The sequence below is a fragment of the Rana temporaria genome, chromosome 11, assembly GCF_905171775.1.
Source record: "Rana temporaria chromosome 11, aRanTem1.1, whole genome shotgun sequence".
NCBI classification, from domain to species: domain Eukaryota; kingdom Metazoa; phylum Chordata; class Amphibia; order Anura; family Ranidae; genus Rana; species Rana temporaria.
The window spans coordinates 157,992,097-158,009,060 of record NC_053499.1 but is presented as its reverse complement, the minus strand read 5'-3'; the positions used below and the strand labels follow the sequence as shown (position 1 = coordinate 158,009,060).

The 16,964-nt window shown below is 50.7% G+C and overlaps 1 protein-coding gene across 3 annotated transcripts in view; it reads left to right on the top strand.

The window, feature by feature from the left end:
• Nucleotides 1–12,631: 12,631 nt before the first annotated feature.
• The window catches only part of FHOD1 (formin homology 2 domain containing 1), a 181,347-nt gene continuing 177,014 nt past the window's right edge, over nt 12,632–16,964 (top strand). For all 3 annotated transcript variants that reach the window (XM_040329527.1, XM_040329528.1, XM_040329526.1), the window contains exon 1: nt 12,632–12,906. In XM_040329527.1, coding sequence (XP_040185461.1) covers nt 12,742–12,906 — 165 coding nt within the window. In that variant the 5' untranslated portion in view covers nt 12,632–12,741. The remainder of the gene's footprint in view (nt 12,907–16,964) is intronic.

Below are 16,964 nucleotides of genomic sequence, written 5' to 3'. Positions count from 1 at the left end.
GATTGGCTGAAGCGTCATCGAGGGCGGGAGAAGACATCGAGGGACGGTGGAAGCAGGATGGCTGACCCCAAAAAGGTAAGTGCCGGGCTGAAATGGGGAGGGGGCGTTTTACAGGGCACAGTGGAAGAATTTAACAGGGCACAGTGGTGAGTACAATTGATGGGCACAGTGGCAAGTACAATTGATGGGCACAGTGGTGACAACAATTGATGGGCACAGTGGCAAGTACAATTGATGGGCACAGTGGTGACAACAATTGATGGGCACAGTGGTGACAATTGATGGGCACAGTGGTGACAACAATTCATGGGCACAGTGGTGACAACAATTCATAGGCACAGTGGTGACAACAATTGATAGGCACATGTGGTGACAACAATTCATGGGCACAATGGTGACAACAATTCATGGGCACAGTGGTGACAACAATTCATGGGCACAGTGGTGACAATTCATGGGCACAATGGTGACAATTGATGGGCACAGTGGTGACAACAATTCATGGGCACAATGGTGACAACAATTCATGGGCACAGTGGTAACGTTTGATGGCATGGCACAGTGGCTGCGTTTGGCATGACACAGTGGTGACAACAATTGATGGGCACAGTGGTGACAATTGGTAGCACAGTGGCTGCGTGTAATGGCATGGCACAGTGGTGACAGTTGATTGGCACAGTGGCTGCGTTTGATGGCATGGCACAGTGGCGACAATTGATGGCACAGTGGCAACAATTGATGGCATGGCACAGTGGCTGCAATTGATGGGCACAGTAGCTGTGTATGATGGGCACAGTGGCTGCCTTTGATGGGCACAGTGACTGCAATTGATGGGCACAGTAGCTGTGTATGATGGGCACTGTGAGGCTGCAATTGTTTTTTTTTTTTTGTTTGTTTGCGCCCCCCCAAAAATTTGGAGCACCAGCCGCCACTGGTAGGAATAGCAGCGCCTGGGTGGCTGTAGGACGGAGTGAGTAGCAGAGCTCTCGCCTCTACTGCACTGGCTGCTCTGTATTACATTCCCTGCCTGTGTGCTCGGCCGGTGATCACCGCCTCCTCCGGGTCGCTCTCTCCTCCTCCATGCAGCAACGCTTAGCCCCAGAGGACACTGACTCCAGCACTAAGACAGAGCGCACTGAGAAAAAGTGCCCTGGCACCAGCACTGAGAGAGTAGACACTGAAACCAGCACTAAGGCTCTTAATATAGGATATTAATGCTGTCATTTATCATTGTTTGAATCATTTTTTCCATTAGGGGATGTCTAAGTTATGCCTAAGGCCTCACAGTCTAGAGCCGCCTCTGCTCACCATATCCTCAACGGCTCCCAATCCCCGTCATAAACTCCTCTACTCTGTACAAGGTGTCTCCATGACATCCAACGCAACGGGTTTCCCCTACGATAACCTTTCTAGCTAAAATGTAATAAAACACGTTAGACTTTCCTGTGGACTAGTTAGGACTTGTTCTAATCAATATCCTTCTTCTTGAAGAACGGTGTCCGTCTTAGTTGTTGTCATCTGGGCTCTTGGTATTGTTTGGAAGCTTCAGTTCTTTCAAAGCACATTGTATTACCACCTTACTGACATGGATGGGGGCGGGGGGGGGGGGGCACTGACATCAATGATGGGTCACTATTCCTCCCTCTGACACCAATGATGGGACACTATTCCTCCCACTGACACCAATGATGGGACACTATTCCTCCCACTGATACCAATGATGGGACACTATTCCTCCCACTGACACCAATGATGGCTCACTATTCCTCCCAGTGATACCAATGATGGGACACTATTCCTCCCACTGACACCAATGATGGGACACTATTCCTCCCACTAACATCAATGATGGGTCACTATTCCTCCCAGTGATACCAATGATGGGACACTATTCCTTCCACTGACACCAATGATGGGACACTATTCCTCCCACTGACACCAATGATGGGACACTATTCCTCCCACTGACACCAATGATGGGACACTATTCCTCCCACTGACACCAATGATGGGACACAATTCCTCCCACTGACACCAATGATGGGACACTATTCCTCCCACTGACACCAATGATGGGACACTATTCCTCCAAATGATACCAATGATGAGACACTATTCCTCCCAATGACACCAATGATGGGACACTATTCCTCCAAATGATACCAATGATGGGACACTATTCCTCCCACTGACACCAATGATGGGACACTATTCCTCCCACTGACACCAATGATGGGACACTATTCCTTCCACTGACACCAATGATGGGTCACTATTCCTCCCACTGACATCAATGATGGGTCACTATTCCTCCAAATGATACCAATGATGGGACACTATTCCTCCCACTAACATCAATGATGGGTCACTATTCCTCCAAATGATACCAATGATGGGGCACTAAACCTTAATCCTCCCAACGATATATATACACACTATGGGCCATATTCAGGTAGAACTTACGCCGACGTATCTGTTGATACGCCGCGTAAGTTCTATGATGCGTCGTCGTATCTGTGCGCCGTATTCAGGAAATAAGATACGCCTGAAATTTGGCTTAATACGACCGACGTAAGTCTCCTACGCCGTCGTATCTTGGGTGCATATTTACGCTGGCCGCTAGGGGCGCTTTCGTTGATTTACACGTCGAATATGTAAATTCACGAATTTTGATTTACACGCCGATTCACGAATGTAGTTGCGCCCGTCGTAGTAAGCTACGCCATTTACGTAAGGCGTACGTCCAACGTATAGTTATCCCTCATAAAGCAGGTGTAAGTCATGTTAAGGTATGGGCGCGGGAACAGCGTCGTATTTTACGTCGTTTACGTAAGTCGTACGTGAATGGGGCTGGGCGAAATTTACGTTCACGTCGTACGCATTGAGCCGTCGTTTCTTAGGGAGTATATGTGCCATGATTCTGAGCATGTGCCGTTCGTTCGGCCATGCATTTACATGGGGTCACGGTTAATTTTAATACAACACGCCCACTGCCTTGCTACTTTGAATTAGGCGGGCTTACGCCGGCCATTTTACGTTACGCCGGCGCAAGTGCTTTGTGAATACAATACGAGCCTCTCTATGTTACATCGGCGTAGCGCATATGAGATGCGCTACGCCGCTCTAAAGATACGCCGATCTCTCTGAATCTGGCCCTATATTACCAAAAGTATTGGGACACCTGCCTGTACACACACATGAATTTTAATGGCACCCCAGTCTTAGTCCGTAGGGTTCAATATTGAGTTGGCCCCGCCCTTTGCAGCTATAACAGTTATTACTCTTCTGGGAAGGCCGTCCACAAGGTTTAGGAGTGTCTATGGGAAGGTTTGACCGTTCTTCCAGAAGAGCATTTGTGAGGTCAGGCACTGATGGTGGAGGAGAAGGCCTGGCTCACAGTCTCCGCTCTCCAATCGGGTTGAGGTCAGGACACAATGCAAGGTCCATAAAGACATGGATGAGTGAGTTTGGGGTGGATGAATTTTCACTGGCCTGCACACAGTCCTGACCTCAACCTGATAGAACAGCTTTGGGATGAATTAGAGTGGAGACTGCGAGCCAGGCCTTCCCGTCCAACATCCGCGCCTAACCTCACAAATGCTCTTCTGGAAGAATGGTCAAACTTTCCCATAGACAAACCGAGGTCAGAATTTTTATTTTTTTTTAAAGTTGCGCGTCTTTCAAAAAAAACGCTGGTTTAACCGCGTTAATCGTTAACCGAGGTTCCACCGTATATTATTACGTGACTATTTATCTGTATTATTTTACTGCCCAAACGTAGTGACCATCATTTTTGTCAATTGCATTGTTGCTTATACTCAGGGACGGACTGCCAACTCGTGGGGCCCCCCGGGCAGTGCCCGAATGGTCAGTCCGCCCCTGCTCCTACTTGGGATAGAAATGTCTGTTTTTGTCGGTCATTTTGATGTTTGATGTGCAATATAAAACCCAATAAAAAATAAATACCGTATTTATCGGGGTATACCGCGCGCCGGCGTATAACGCGCACCCCAAACTTTGGAAGGTATTTTTAGAAAAAAAAAAAAAAACTTACATTTTTGCCCTGCGTCCATCGGCGGCCTTGTCCGGCGTCCGTCTGCGGCCTTGCGCCGGGTCCGTCCAGCCTTGTGGGTGTCCGTCTGCGGCTTTGGAGGTGTCCGTCTGCGGCTTCCTCGCGGGGTCCGTCCAGTCCATCCGCACCTTGCCCGGGGGTTGCAGCGGTCTTTGTTTTTGGATTTGGTGCCGAGAGGAGCCGGATTTCCTGTGTGTTCGGCTCCTCTCGCGTGGCCGAGTGCGCAGTACACTCGGCTCGGCTCTACGCTGCGGCTCTCGGCTCCTCTCGCGTGGCTGTGGCCGAGTGCGCAGTACACTCAGCTCGGCTCTACGCTCGGCTCCTCTCATGTGGCTGCGGGCGTGGCCGAGTGCGCAGTACACTCGGCTCGGCTCTACGCTGCTCCTCTCGGCTTGTCTCAGCTCCTCTCGCGTGGCTGCGGGCGTGGCCGAGTGCGCAGTACACTCGGCTCGGCTCTACGCTGCGGTGCGTGGCTGCGGGCGTGGCCGAGTGCGCAGTACACTCGGCTCCTCTCACGTGGCTGCGGGCGTTGCCGAGTGCGCAGTACACTCGGCTCGGCTCCTCTCGCGTGGCTGCGGGCGTGGCCGAGTGCGCAGTACACTCGGCTCTACGCTGCGGCGCTCGGCTCCTCTCGGCTTGTCTCGGCTCCTCTCGCGTGGCTGCGGGCGTGGCCGAGTGCGCAGTACACTCGGCTCTACGCTGCGGCGCTCGGCTCCTCTCGCATGGCTGCAGGCGGAGCCGAGCGTGGCCGAGCCTTGCAGAGTACACTCAGCTCGGCCTATTATGGCGGCGCCGGGAACAGCAGTATCGGCGTATATCGCACACCCACGATTTTCCCCTGATTTTAAAGGGGAAAAAAGTGTGCAGTATACGCCGATAAATACGGTAAATATTTATAGGAATTATTATTTTTTTTTATCTTGCATTCACCAGACCCATAATTCAGCCCTCCTGTTGACAATTTCACAGCCTCGATCCGCGCGATTGTTTTATCTCTTCATTACCCAATGACAGATGGGAGACATTTTCTTTACAAGAAAATTGCTGGGGGGTGACGGAGGTCACTGTAAAAAATTTGGGAAAGAATTCCGACGGATCTCGGTGGAAATGGAGGGATGGCGTTGATGTCCCGGCCTTTTTTCTTTTCTTGTAGAGCTTGTCCTGGTCTCCAGCTCATTAGGCCGGGATAATCGGCTCCACTTAAAGAGGTTTTCCTGTCAATCAGATCTTTAAAGGAACCTTCAAGTGAAAGGAAAAAACAAATCTGCGTGAAAAAAGAAAAAAAAACAAACAAAATTGACGTCCTTTTTTCCACACAAATAGAGCTTTCTTTTGGTGGTATTTGATCACCTCTGCGGTTTTTATTTTTTGCGCTATAAACAAAAATAGAGCGACCATTTTTTTTTTTAAAAAAAAGCAATATTTTTTTACAATAAATATCCCCAGAAATATATATCTAAAACTTTTTTTTCCCCCTCAGTTTAGGCCGATACGTATTCTTCTACATATTTTTGGTAAAAAAAAAAAAAAAAATCGCAATAAGCGTTTATTGATTGGTTTGCGCAAAAGTTATAGGCCCGGATTCACATAGAGCGGCATATATTTGTGCGGGCGTAGCGCATCTCATATGCGCTATGCGGACATAACATAGAGAGGCAAGAATGTATTCACAAAGCACTTGCTCCCAACGTTGCGCCGGCGTAATGTAACTTGTCCGGCGTAAGCCCGCCTAATTCAAAGTAGGAAGGAAGTGGGCGTGATCCATTGCAAATGATGGGCCGAACGAACGGCGCATGCTCAGAATCACGTCTAATTTACTCCCTAAGAAACGACGGCTCAATGTCTACGATGTTAACGTAACGTACGCCCCCAGCCCCATTCACATACGACTTTCGTAAACGACGTAAAATACGACGGCTGTTCCGACGTGCAATACCTTTGCATGGGATGCGCCTCCTTATATGTGGAATAACTTTACGTCGGACGTACGCCTTACGTAAACGGCGTAGATTACTGCGACGGGCGCAAGTACATTCGTGAATCGGCGTATCTAGGTCATTTACATATTCGACGCGTAAATCAATGGGAGCGCCCCTGGTTGAGTTCCAGCACCTTTTGTTTGAGGGAAAAAAAGCCCTGGTGGGCAGTATCGCCCAATGCAGTCCCTATGCAAAGAGGCAAAAAGCCTTGCTTGGTTCTGCTCATGCCCATGTCGCAGGCACCAATTTATCGCAGTGCGTTACAACATGCTGTATTTGGCTCCTACCGACAGCACAACACATCAAAAATACGGTACAACGGCGGCTCAACCATGGCCCAGATTCAAGAAGCAATTGCGCCTGCGTAACCATAGTTACGCAGCGCAATTGCTTACTTGCCCGGCGTAGCGAGTGTTCTGTATTCAGAAAGCTTGTTACGCCGACTGCAGCCTAAGATATGCGTGGCATAAGGCTATTATGCCCGCATATCTTAGGCTGCGTTCTTGCGATGGCCGCTAGGTGGCGTTCCCGTTGTGCTCAGCGTATAGTATGCAAATTGCATACTAACGCCGATTCACAACGTTACGCGAGCCCTGCGTACGCAGTTTACGTCGTTTGAGTACGGCGGTTTTCGCGTAAGGCTGCCCCTACTATTAGCAGGGGCAGCCCATGTTACGTATACCCGTCGTTCCCGCGTCGCGAAATTTGAACTTTACGTAGTTTGCGTAAGTGAATCGTGAATGCCGCTGGACGCCATTCACGTTCACTTTGAAGCAAATGACTTCCTTGCGACGTCATTTGCCGCAATGCACGTCGGGAAAGTTTCCCGACGGAGCATGCGCTCTACGATCGGCGCGGGAACGCGCCTAATTTAAATGATTCCCGCCCCCTACGGGATCATTTAAATTGCGCGCGCTTACGCCGGGCAATTTGCCGGAGCACCCACGCAATTTATGGAGCTACTGCTCCGTGAATCGCGGGTAGCGCAGAAAATTTGCGGAGGCGCAGGGCAAAAACGTTGCCCTGCGCCTCCGTAAAAACTGCGCAAAGGTACCTGAATATGCCCCCATCTGTTTTTACCTCCCCCCAGCCGCCCGGCGTAAAAGAGCCCTAAAACTTTGCGCACCTTTTTGATTTGATCATCTGGAATGTAATTGGTGGATTGAAATCTCAGCATGCACCTAATGCAGAAGTGCCAGCCTATGTCTTGGCGTCTGGTCATCCCTGGTTGCTGTCTTTGCTCATTCTAGCCTGTCATCGGGATCCTGTCCAAATTACTCTGTTTGTCCGGCTTTCTGCTTCTTGTCACTTTGTTTATCTTGTCAAGCTTTCTCTCACTTGTTCTTTGGCTCTCATGCATTTTGTTGTGTTCCAGCCCGATATGGCGCATTTTTTTGGTCCCAAAAAAAAGCACATAAACACGTGTCTTTCTAGCGCTCTCGTTAAAGTCAATTTTACTAAAAAGGCCCCATTCTGCCCTAAAAGAGCGTCGCACAACAAGCGACACAACACTCGGGTGTCAACAGGCCAATTGAGAATAATGAGATTCTTCATTTGTCGCTCTTCAGGAATGGTGGTGCGCCCTGTGATGGTGGTGTCCTTCAGACACGGCCGATCCTGGACCGAGGTACAGGGCCAATGAAATTGGCGCTGTACTATTTGAGCGCTGTGGCAAATCGCTGCGATCACACCAGTGTCGCCATTGACAGTAAAACCTGAAGTGTTCCCGATTGCTGGATGCAAACAAGCGGAACTTCCCCTTTTGGGTTATATATGATATTTCAGTTTTTTCTTTTTAATTATTTCACGGACATTTCTAAAATTCTGTTTTCCCTTCCGTCATTATGGGGTAGATTAATAATAAGAAAAAAAAAACGTATAATGCGCTGTACCTTGGACTGTCTACTTTCCAAAAAAGGGGTCATTTGGGGGTATTTGTACTTTTTCGCATTTTTGGGCCCCATGAAATAAGATTAGGCCGTCGGAAAAACAGTATAGATCAATTTTCAGATAGATATCCTATTGTTTGTGGACTCTATATGCTGCAGAAATCTCCCTCCACTGAGTCTACCTGCAGCCATTTTAACTGTGGGCAGCTGAAGCTGCTGCCTGTTCACTTCCTGGATTTACAGACACGCAGAGGCACCAGGGTTAGGGTGCCTCTGTGGCTTAACCCTAAGCCCTAACCCTCCATCTCCAGCTCTGCAGCTCTCATTGGCCCTCTTATGCCCAGTGGCGTCACTAGGGTTGGTGTCACCCGGTGCGGTAAAACATGGGTGTCACCCCCCCTCTGTCTAGGCTGCCCAGCACCAAGCAGGCAGCGCACGGGGCGCACCCCAAACTAGCCCCTGTAAAGGATAGTATAGGGCAGTATAGTGGCAGGTTAGGGTAGTATAGAGTGGTATAGTGGCAGGTTGGTGTAGTGGGGTGGTATAGGATGGGTTAAGGTGGTATAGGGCATGTTGGGGTGATATAGGGTAGTTTGGGGTGGTATAGGGCAAGTTAGGGTTGCATAGGGCAGGTTGGGGTGGCATGGGAAAGGTTGGGGTGGTACAGGGCAAGTTAGGGTTGCATAGGGCAGGTTGGGGTGGTATAGGGCAAGTTAGGGTGGTACAGGGCAGGTTGGGGTGGTATAGTGCACGTTAGGGTGGCATAGGGCGAGTTGGGATGGCATGGGAAAGGTTGGGGTGGTACAGGGCAAGTTAGGGTGGCATTGGGCAGGTTGGGGTGGTATAGGGCAAGTTATGGTGGCATAGGGCAGATTGGGGTGGTACAGGGCAAGTTAAGGTGGCACAGGGCAAGTTGGGGTGGCATGGGAAAGTTTGGGGTGGTACAGGGCAGGCTGGGGTGGTACAGGGCTGTTTGGGGGGGTACAGGGCAGGCTGGGGTGGTATAGGACTGTTTGGGGTGGTACAGGGCAGGCTGGGGTGATACAGGGCAGGCTGGGGTGGTACAGGGCAGGCTGGGGTGGCACAGGGCAGGCTGGGATTGCACAGGGCAGGCTGGGCATGTCAGCTAAAAAAAAACGGGATGGTGTCACCCCTCTAGCGGGTGTCACCGGGTGCGGACCGCACCCCCCTAGCAACGCCTCTGCTTATGCCTCATCCCACCCCCTTCATTCCTGACAAACTCTCATGAGAGTGTGAGAGAGCTGTGCATGATGTCATAAGCCTAGGCTAATGACCGGACATCCGGTTATATATCCGGTTTCCCTTACCTAAGATGCTGGCGCCTACCCCTAAAGCCGATTGACGAATCAGCTCAGGTGAGGACATTTCTGGATCACTGGACAGGAAGTGGGCTGTAAGAGGGATTTACTGGCAGAAAAAAAAGGGGTTTAACAGTCCGGTCTTCCATTGGTTAACACAAAAATTTCCTCTAGCAAGGAATAAATAAATAAATAAAAAAAAAAAAAGAAGGAAGAAGATACAATGTATCTTTTGCTCCTTACAGAGTAATCAGGTTCTAAATCCAGCTCCTGATTGTTACAGTGAGACCAGGAGTTTGGTTTGGGGGTTTTGGGGGTTGCAACCGACTGCACTTCCAACTAGAGCTGCCCCATTCTGGCTAAAATGAGAATCACGATTGTTTTTGCTTGAAGATAGATCGCGATTCTCGCGGCGTAATTTAAACAAAAAAATTGGGCTAATTTTACTGTTTCATTTTTTTTTATTCATTGAAGTGTTTTATTCCCCAAAAAAATTGCGTTTGAAAGACCTCCAATACAAATACAGTGTGACATAAAATATTGCAACGATCGCCATTTTATTCTCTAGGGTCTCTGGGGTTTTACCCTCCTGCAGATTCTGAACGTTACACAGAGCCGAGGCTCGCGGCTGAAGATTGAGAAGAAGAATTGCATGACATCAGCACACAGAAGGTATCCGACACCAAAAACTGCGGAGAACAGTAAGAGAGCGCTCCCAGAATCCAAAGAGGCAGCGTCTCAGTGACACACAAAGTGAAGTCACCCCGGATCTGTAGAGGTGACACACAAAGCGGGGATACCCCGGATCTGTAGAAGTGACGCACAAAGCGGGGTCACCCCGGATCTGTAGAGGTGACGCACAAAGGGGAGTCACCCCGGATCTGTAGAGGTGACGCACAAAGCGGGGTCACCCCGGATCTGTAGAGGTGACACACAAAGCGGGGTCACCCCGGATCTGTAGAGGTGACACACAAAGCGGGGATACCCCGGATCTGTAGAGGTGACACACAAAGCGGGGTCACCCCGGATCTGTAGAGGTGACACACAAAGCGGGGTCACCCCGGATCTGTAGAGGTGACACACAAAGCGGGGTCACCCCGGATCTGTAGAGGTGACACACAAAGCGGGGTCACCCCGGATCTGTAGAGGTGACGCACAAAGCGGGGTCACCCCGGATCTGTAGAGGTGATGCACAAAGTGAAGTCACCCCGGGTCTGTAGAGGTGACACACAAAGCGGGGTCACCCCGGATCTGTAGAGGTGACGCACAAAGCGGGGTCACCCCGGATCTGTAGAGGTGACGCACAAAGGGGGTCACCCCGGATCTGTAGAGGTGATGCACAAAGGGGGGTCACCCCGGATCTGTAGAGGTGACGCACAAAGGGTGGTCACCCCGGATCTGTAGAGGTGACGCACAAAGCGGGGTCACCCCGGATCTGTAGAGGTGACACACAAAGGGAGGTCACCCCGGATCTGTAGAGGTGACGCACAAAGCGGGGTCACACCGGATCTGTAAAGGTGACGCACAAAGAGGGGTCACCCCGGGTCTGTAGAGGTGACGCACAAAGCGGGGTCACCCCGGATCTGTAGAGGTGACGCACAAAGGGGGGTCAGCCCGGATCTGTAGAGGTGACGCACAAAGGGGGGTCACCCCGGATCTGTAGAGGTGACGCACAAAGGGGGGTCACCCCGGATCTGTAGAGGTGACGCACATAGGGGGGTCACCCCGGATCTGTAGAGGTGACGCACATAGGGGGGTCACCCCGGATCTGTAGAGGTGACACACAAAGCGGGGTCACCCCGGATCTGCAGGAGTGTCAAAGTAGAGTCACCCCTTTTCAGTGTCTCTCCCCACTGATAATTCCTCTAAAAACATCAGATGATGTCTCTCTCTGCCCTGCAGTCAGTGTCTCTCTGTCTCTCTCTCTCTCCTGCAGTCTCTCACTCTCCTGCAGTCTCTCACTCTCTCTCCTGCAGTCTCTCACTCTCTCTCCTGCAGTCTCTCAGTCTCGCTCTCTCCTGCAGTCTCTCTCTCTCCCCTGCAGTTTCTCGCAGTCTCTCTCTCTCCTGCAGTCCTCTCGGTCTCTCTCTCTTCTGCAGTCTCTCTCTCCTGCAGTCCTCTTGGTCTCTCTCTCTCCTGCAGTCTCTGTCTCTCTCTCCTGCAGTCCTCTCAGTCTCTCTCTCTCCTGCAGTCTCTCTCTCTCAGTCCTGCAGTCTCTTCTGCAATATATCTCTCTCCTGCAGTCTCTCACTCCCTCTCTTTCCTGCAATCTCTCTCTCTCCTACAGTCTCTCTCTCTCCCCTGCAGTCTCTCTCTCTCGTGCAGTCTCTCTCTCGTGCATTCTTTCTCTCTCTCCCTCCTGGAGTCTCTCTCGTGCATTCTTTCTCTCTCTCCCTCCTGGAGTCTCTCTCGTGCATTCTTTCTCTCTCTCCCTCCTGGAGTCTCTCTCGTGCATTCTTTCTCTCTCTCCCTCCTGGAGTCTCTCTCTCTCGTGCAGTCTCTCTCTCCCTCCTGCAGTCTCTCTCCCTCCTGCAGTCTCTCTCCCTCCTGCAGTCTCTCTCCCTCCTGCAGTCTTTCTCTCCCTCCCTCCTGCAGTCTCTCTCTCCCTCCCTCCTGCAGTCTCTCTCTCTCTCTCCCTCCTGCAGTCTCTCTCTCTCCCTCCTGCAGTCTCTCTCTCCCCCTCCTGCAGTCTCTCTCTCTCCTGCAGTCTGTCTCTCCCTCCTGTAGTCTCTCTCTCCCTCCTGCAGTCTCTCTCTCTCCCTCCTGCAGTCTCTCTCTCTCTCCTGTAGTGTGTCTCTCTCCCTCCTGCAGTCTCTCTGTCTCTCATAGTGTGTCTCTCTCTCCCTCCTGCAGTCTCTGTCTCTCATAGTGTGTCTCTCTCTCCCTCCTGCAGTCTCTCTCTCCCTCCTGCAGTCTCTCTGTCTCTCATAGTGTGTCTCTCTCTCCCTCCTGCAGTCTCTCTCTCCCTCCTGCAGTCTCTCGGTCTCTCTCTCTCCCTCCTGCAGTCTCTCTCTCCCTCCTGTAGTGTGTGTCTCTCTCTCTCCTGCAGTCTCTCTCCCCCCTGCAGTCTCTCTCTCTCCCTCCTGCAGTCTCTCTCTCCCTCTTGCAGTCTCTCTCTCTCCCTCCTGCAGTCTCTCTCTCCCTCCTGTAGTGTGTGTCTCTCTCTCTCCTGCAGTCTCTCTCCCCCCTGCAGTCTCTCTCTCTCCCTCCTGCAGTCTCTCTCTCTCTCCTGCAGTCTCTCTCCCCCCTGCAGTCTCTCTCTCCCTCCTGCAGTCTCTCTCTCTCCCTCCTGCAGTCTCTCTCTCTCCCTCCTGCAGTCTCTCTCTCTCTCTCTCTGAGTGTACAGTGAGGCCCCGCCCCCCGGGTGATGTCAGAGCCCCGCCCCCCGGTCGGTGCGGAGGATCAGTGGAGGGATCTCTCCGGGATCTCGGTAGTCGTATCGCCTCACACCGGGCGCCGGTCCCCGGATCTCTTCCGCCGTCATGGCGTCCATCCCGTGCCGGGTGCAGTATTTGGATGATATGGATCCGTTCATTTGCACCAACTTCCCGGAGCCCCGGAGACCTCCGGTGTACAACTTCCCGGAGAGCGCCCCGCTCAGCGACCAGCTGCCCGCCCTGCACAAGCTGCTGGAGGCGCCGCTCAAGGTACCGGGGGGGGCCGGATATCTCTTTTATGGGGGGTCCTTGTGTATGGGGGTATTTATGGGTGGACAGATCATGTATGGGGGCTCTTATTCTGTATATGGGGGGGGGGGGTCCTGATCCTATGTAGGGGGGGGGGGGGGAGAGAGTCCTGATCCTATGTATGGGGGGGGAGTCCTGATTCTATGTATGTGGGGGGCTCCTGGTCCTATGTATGGGGGGGCTCTTATTCTGTATATGGATTGGGGAGTCCTGATTCTATGTATGTGGGGGGGCTCCTGGTCCTATGTATGGGGGGGCTCTTATTCTGTATATGGTGGGGGAGTCCTGATCCTATGGGGGGGGGGGACTTCTAATCCTATGTCTGGGGGGGGGGGGTCCTGATCCTATGTCTGGGGGGGGGGGGGAGTCCTGATCCTATGTTTGGGGGGGGGGGAGTCCTGATCCTATGGGGGGGGAGTCCTGATCCTATGTATGGGGGGGGGGGGGGGAGTCCTGATCCTATGTATGGGGGGGTGTCCTGACCTTGTATGAGGGGGACCTGATCATGTATGTTTTTTTTTATCCAGTGTGTATATGGGTGTCCCCGATATTGTGTATGGGGGGGGGGCCTGATGTTATGTATAGGGGGTCCTTGCCATGTATGGGGGTGTATATGGGGAGGGGGTCGTACCATACCTTATCCTGTATATGGGATCCTGATCCAATGTATGGGGGGGGGGGGGCCTTCCTAATCCTATATATGGTGGGGGCCTTGGTCCTGTATATGGGGGGGGGGGTCTAATTGGGAAAACCTGGGGGTCCCACAATATTGTATCTTTTCGATGGACCCCACGGGTGATTGTGACCTTCTCCAGGGCAATGAGGGGGGCTCTTGTTTCATTGATACGTCCCCATTGTGGGGGCTCTAATTGGGAGAACCTGGGGGTCCCGCCATCCTGTATCAGATGGAGCCCACAGGGGTTTGTAGCCTTCCCCTCCTAATCTTATGGAGGGGAACCCCTTAGATGGGTTATTACTATTTTGGTGTGCGTCACACTGAGATGTTGATATGTGAAGTGTCGGGGGGACGGGACAGGGGTCTGCCACTCATAAAAATAGTCCACCCCCTTCATGGTATTTTGTGGGTTAACCCCATTTCGGGGGAGCACGCCTATTCTGAAGTATGGAGCACCGCAGTCCGCGCCGTCCGGGGTCCTGCAGCGGGGAAGGGGGGTCTCCCACCCCTAACATAGACCCCACCACCTTGGTGTTTTCGGGGGTTAACTCCATTTTCGGGGATCATGTCTATTCTGAAGTATGGAGCACCGCAGTCAGGGCCGTCCGGGGTCCTGCAGCAGGGATGGGGGGGGGGAAGGGGGGGTCTCCCACCCCTAAAATAGACCCCACTTTCTTGGCGTTTCAGGGGTTAACTCCATTTTGGGGGATCACGCCTATTCTGAAGTATGGAGTACCGCAGTCCTGCCGTCCAGGGATGGGGGTCCTTGGTAATGAATGAACCCCCCCCCCCCCGTGTCATCTCAGGGGTTAATGTCATTTTGGCGCACAGGACGCCGCGATATATAATGAGTTCCGTGTGCGGCGGTTCCCTGGTGATAAAGACCCGGCGTGGATCGGTACCCTCTGACGTTGGGGTTTTTATTTTCTGGTTCGTATCTCGCGAGTGCGCTGTCATTATTGCGAAATCTTCAGCATGTCGCAAAACTCAAAGGGGGGGTCGCTACCAAATTGAGACCCCCCTCCATTTTAGGGTTCTGTATCATTTATGGGGGTTGGACGGCCAACATGGTTTTCGCTTCCCTAGGAGTTCAGGCATAAATGTAAATTATATTGGTGTGAAATAAGACCCCTTTCACGCTTGTGCGACTTGTCTTGCGACTTTGGACCCCATGATTTCCAATGAGTACCGTTCATATCTGTGTGACTTTGCATCGACTTCAAAGTAGTCCCCTGTACTACTTTGGTCCAACTTAGATGCAAGTTGAGGTCTCGGACCTCAAGTTTTACACAGGCGTTCCCTGAAATTGCGACAAAATCGCATGACTTTCAAGTCGCAGCAGTGTGAAAGGGGCCTTTGTGGGGTTCATGATGTGCAATTGGGGTTATGACGTATGAGGTGGGCTATGGCTTTGGTATCAATAATGTGTGCTATCTCGTAGATGCTGCATTTATGTAGTTTGGGGGATCCAATGCGCAAAATCACGTATTATTTAGTCATTTCGCATTTCAGCTCGCCCCTGGTGCCGCGTGCGTGCCCGGCGGGCACGATCGCTCGTTGCAGAGCGTGAACCGAGAGCTGTGTGTGTAAACACACAGCTCCCGGTCCTGTCAGGGGGAGAAATGACTGATCGCATGTTCATACAATGTATGAACAGCGATCTGTCATTTCCCCATGTCAGTCCACCCCCCCTACAGTTAGAACACACCCAGGGAACATAATTAACCCCTTCCTCGCCCCCTAGTGTTAACCCCTTCCCTGCAAGTGGCAGTTTTACAGTAATCAATGCATTTTTAAAGCACTGATCGCTATAAAGATGCCAACGGTCCCAAAAATGTGTCAAAAGTGTCCGCCATAATATTGCAGTACCGATAAAAATCGCAGATCGCCGCCATTACTAGTAAAAAAAAAAAAATTTAAATAAAAATGCCATAAAACTACCCCCTATTTTGTAGATGCTATAACTTTTGCGCAAACCAATCAATAAACGCTTATTGCGATTTTTTTTTTTGCGAAAAATATGTAGAAGAATACGTATCGGCCTAAACTGAGGGAAAAAAACTTTTTTTTTTTTTTTTTATATATTTTTGTTTGGGGGATATTTATTATAGCAAAAGTAAAAAAAATATTTTTTTTTCTTCAAAATTGTCGCTCTTGTTTTGTTTATAGTGCAAAAAATAAAAACCGCAGAGGTGATCAAATACCACCAAAAGAAAGCTCTATTTGTGGGGAAAAAAAGACGCCAATTTTGTTTGGGAGCCACGTCGCACGACCGCGCAAATGTCAGTTAAAGCGACGCAGTGCCGAATCGCAAAAAGTGCTCTGGTCTTTGACCAGCAATATGGTCCGGGGGTTAAGTGGTTAATTGTGCAGCTCTAATATGTAGATGGTTGTGATATATAACGTATGAGGTGGGCTATGGTTTTGGGGGTACCAATAACATATGCTATCTTGTAGGTGCTGCATTTATGTGGTTTGGGGGTTCCGATGCTCCCCCCCGAGACGGGGTTGGAGGTCATGGAGGCTTTATTCTAGGTGTTGTTGATACATATGTAGATAGTTCTGATATGAAGTATTAGGTGGGCTATGTTTTTTGGGGGGGTACCCAGTAACATATGCTACCTTGTAGATTCTGCATTTCTGTGGTTTGTGGGATCTGGTGCCCCCCCCCCCCCCCCGGGTCGGGATTGGGGGGGGGTTATTATAGGTGGTTTTGATACATATGTAGATTGTCATATGATGTATGAGGTGGGCAATGGTTTTGGGGGTACGGGTACCATATGTAACCTTGTAAATGCTGCCTTTATGTGGTATGGGAGATCTGATGACCCCCCCCAGGGGTTGGCGATCATGGAGGGTTTTTTTTTATTTTATAGGTGTTGATACATATGTAGATCGTTGTGATGTGTCCTGTGAGGGGGGCTATGGTTTTGGGGGTATCAATAACATATGCTAACTTTTAGGTGCTGCATTTATGTGGTATGGGGAAATACAAAAAAAAGGGGGGACCCAAAGGGTAACCACAGGTTGGACTTTGACGGCACAGTAAACAATGGTAATATCCAAAAATAATCTTTAATAGAATATAAACACATACTTGGCATAAAAGGGAGACAAACTGATGAAGCCTAATGGTGAAACGCGTTGGTGCACTTGGACTCCTCCTATATACTGTCTTTTTTGTATATGTTTTTTAAATAACTGTTTGTCGCTCTTATATGCCATGTATGTGTTTTATATTGTAATAAAGATTATTTTTGGACATTTCCATTGTTTACTGTGCCGTCAAAGTCCGACCTGGGGTTACCCTTTGGGTCCCCCCTTTTTTTTGTGTTTCCCTAAT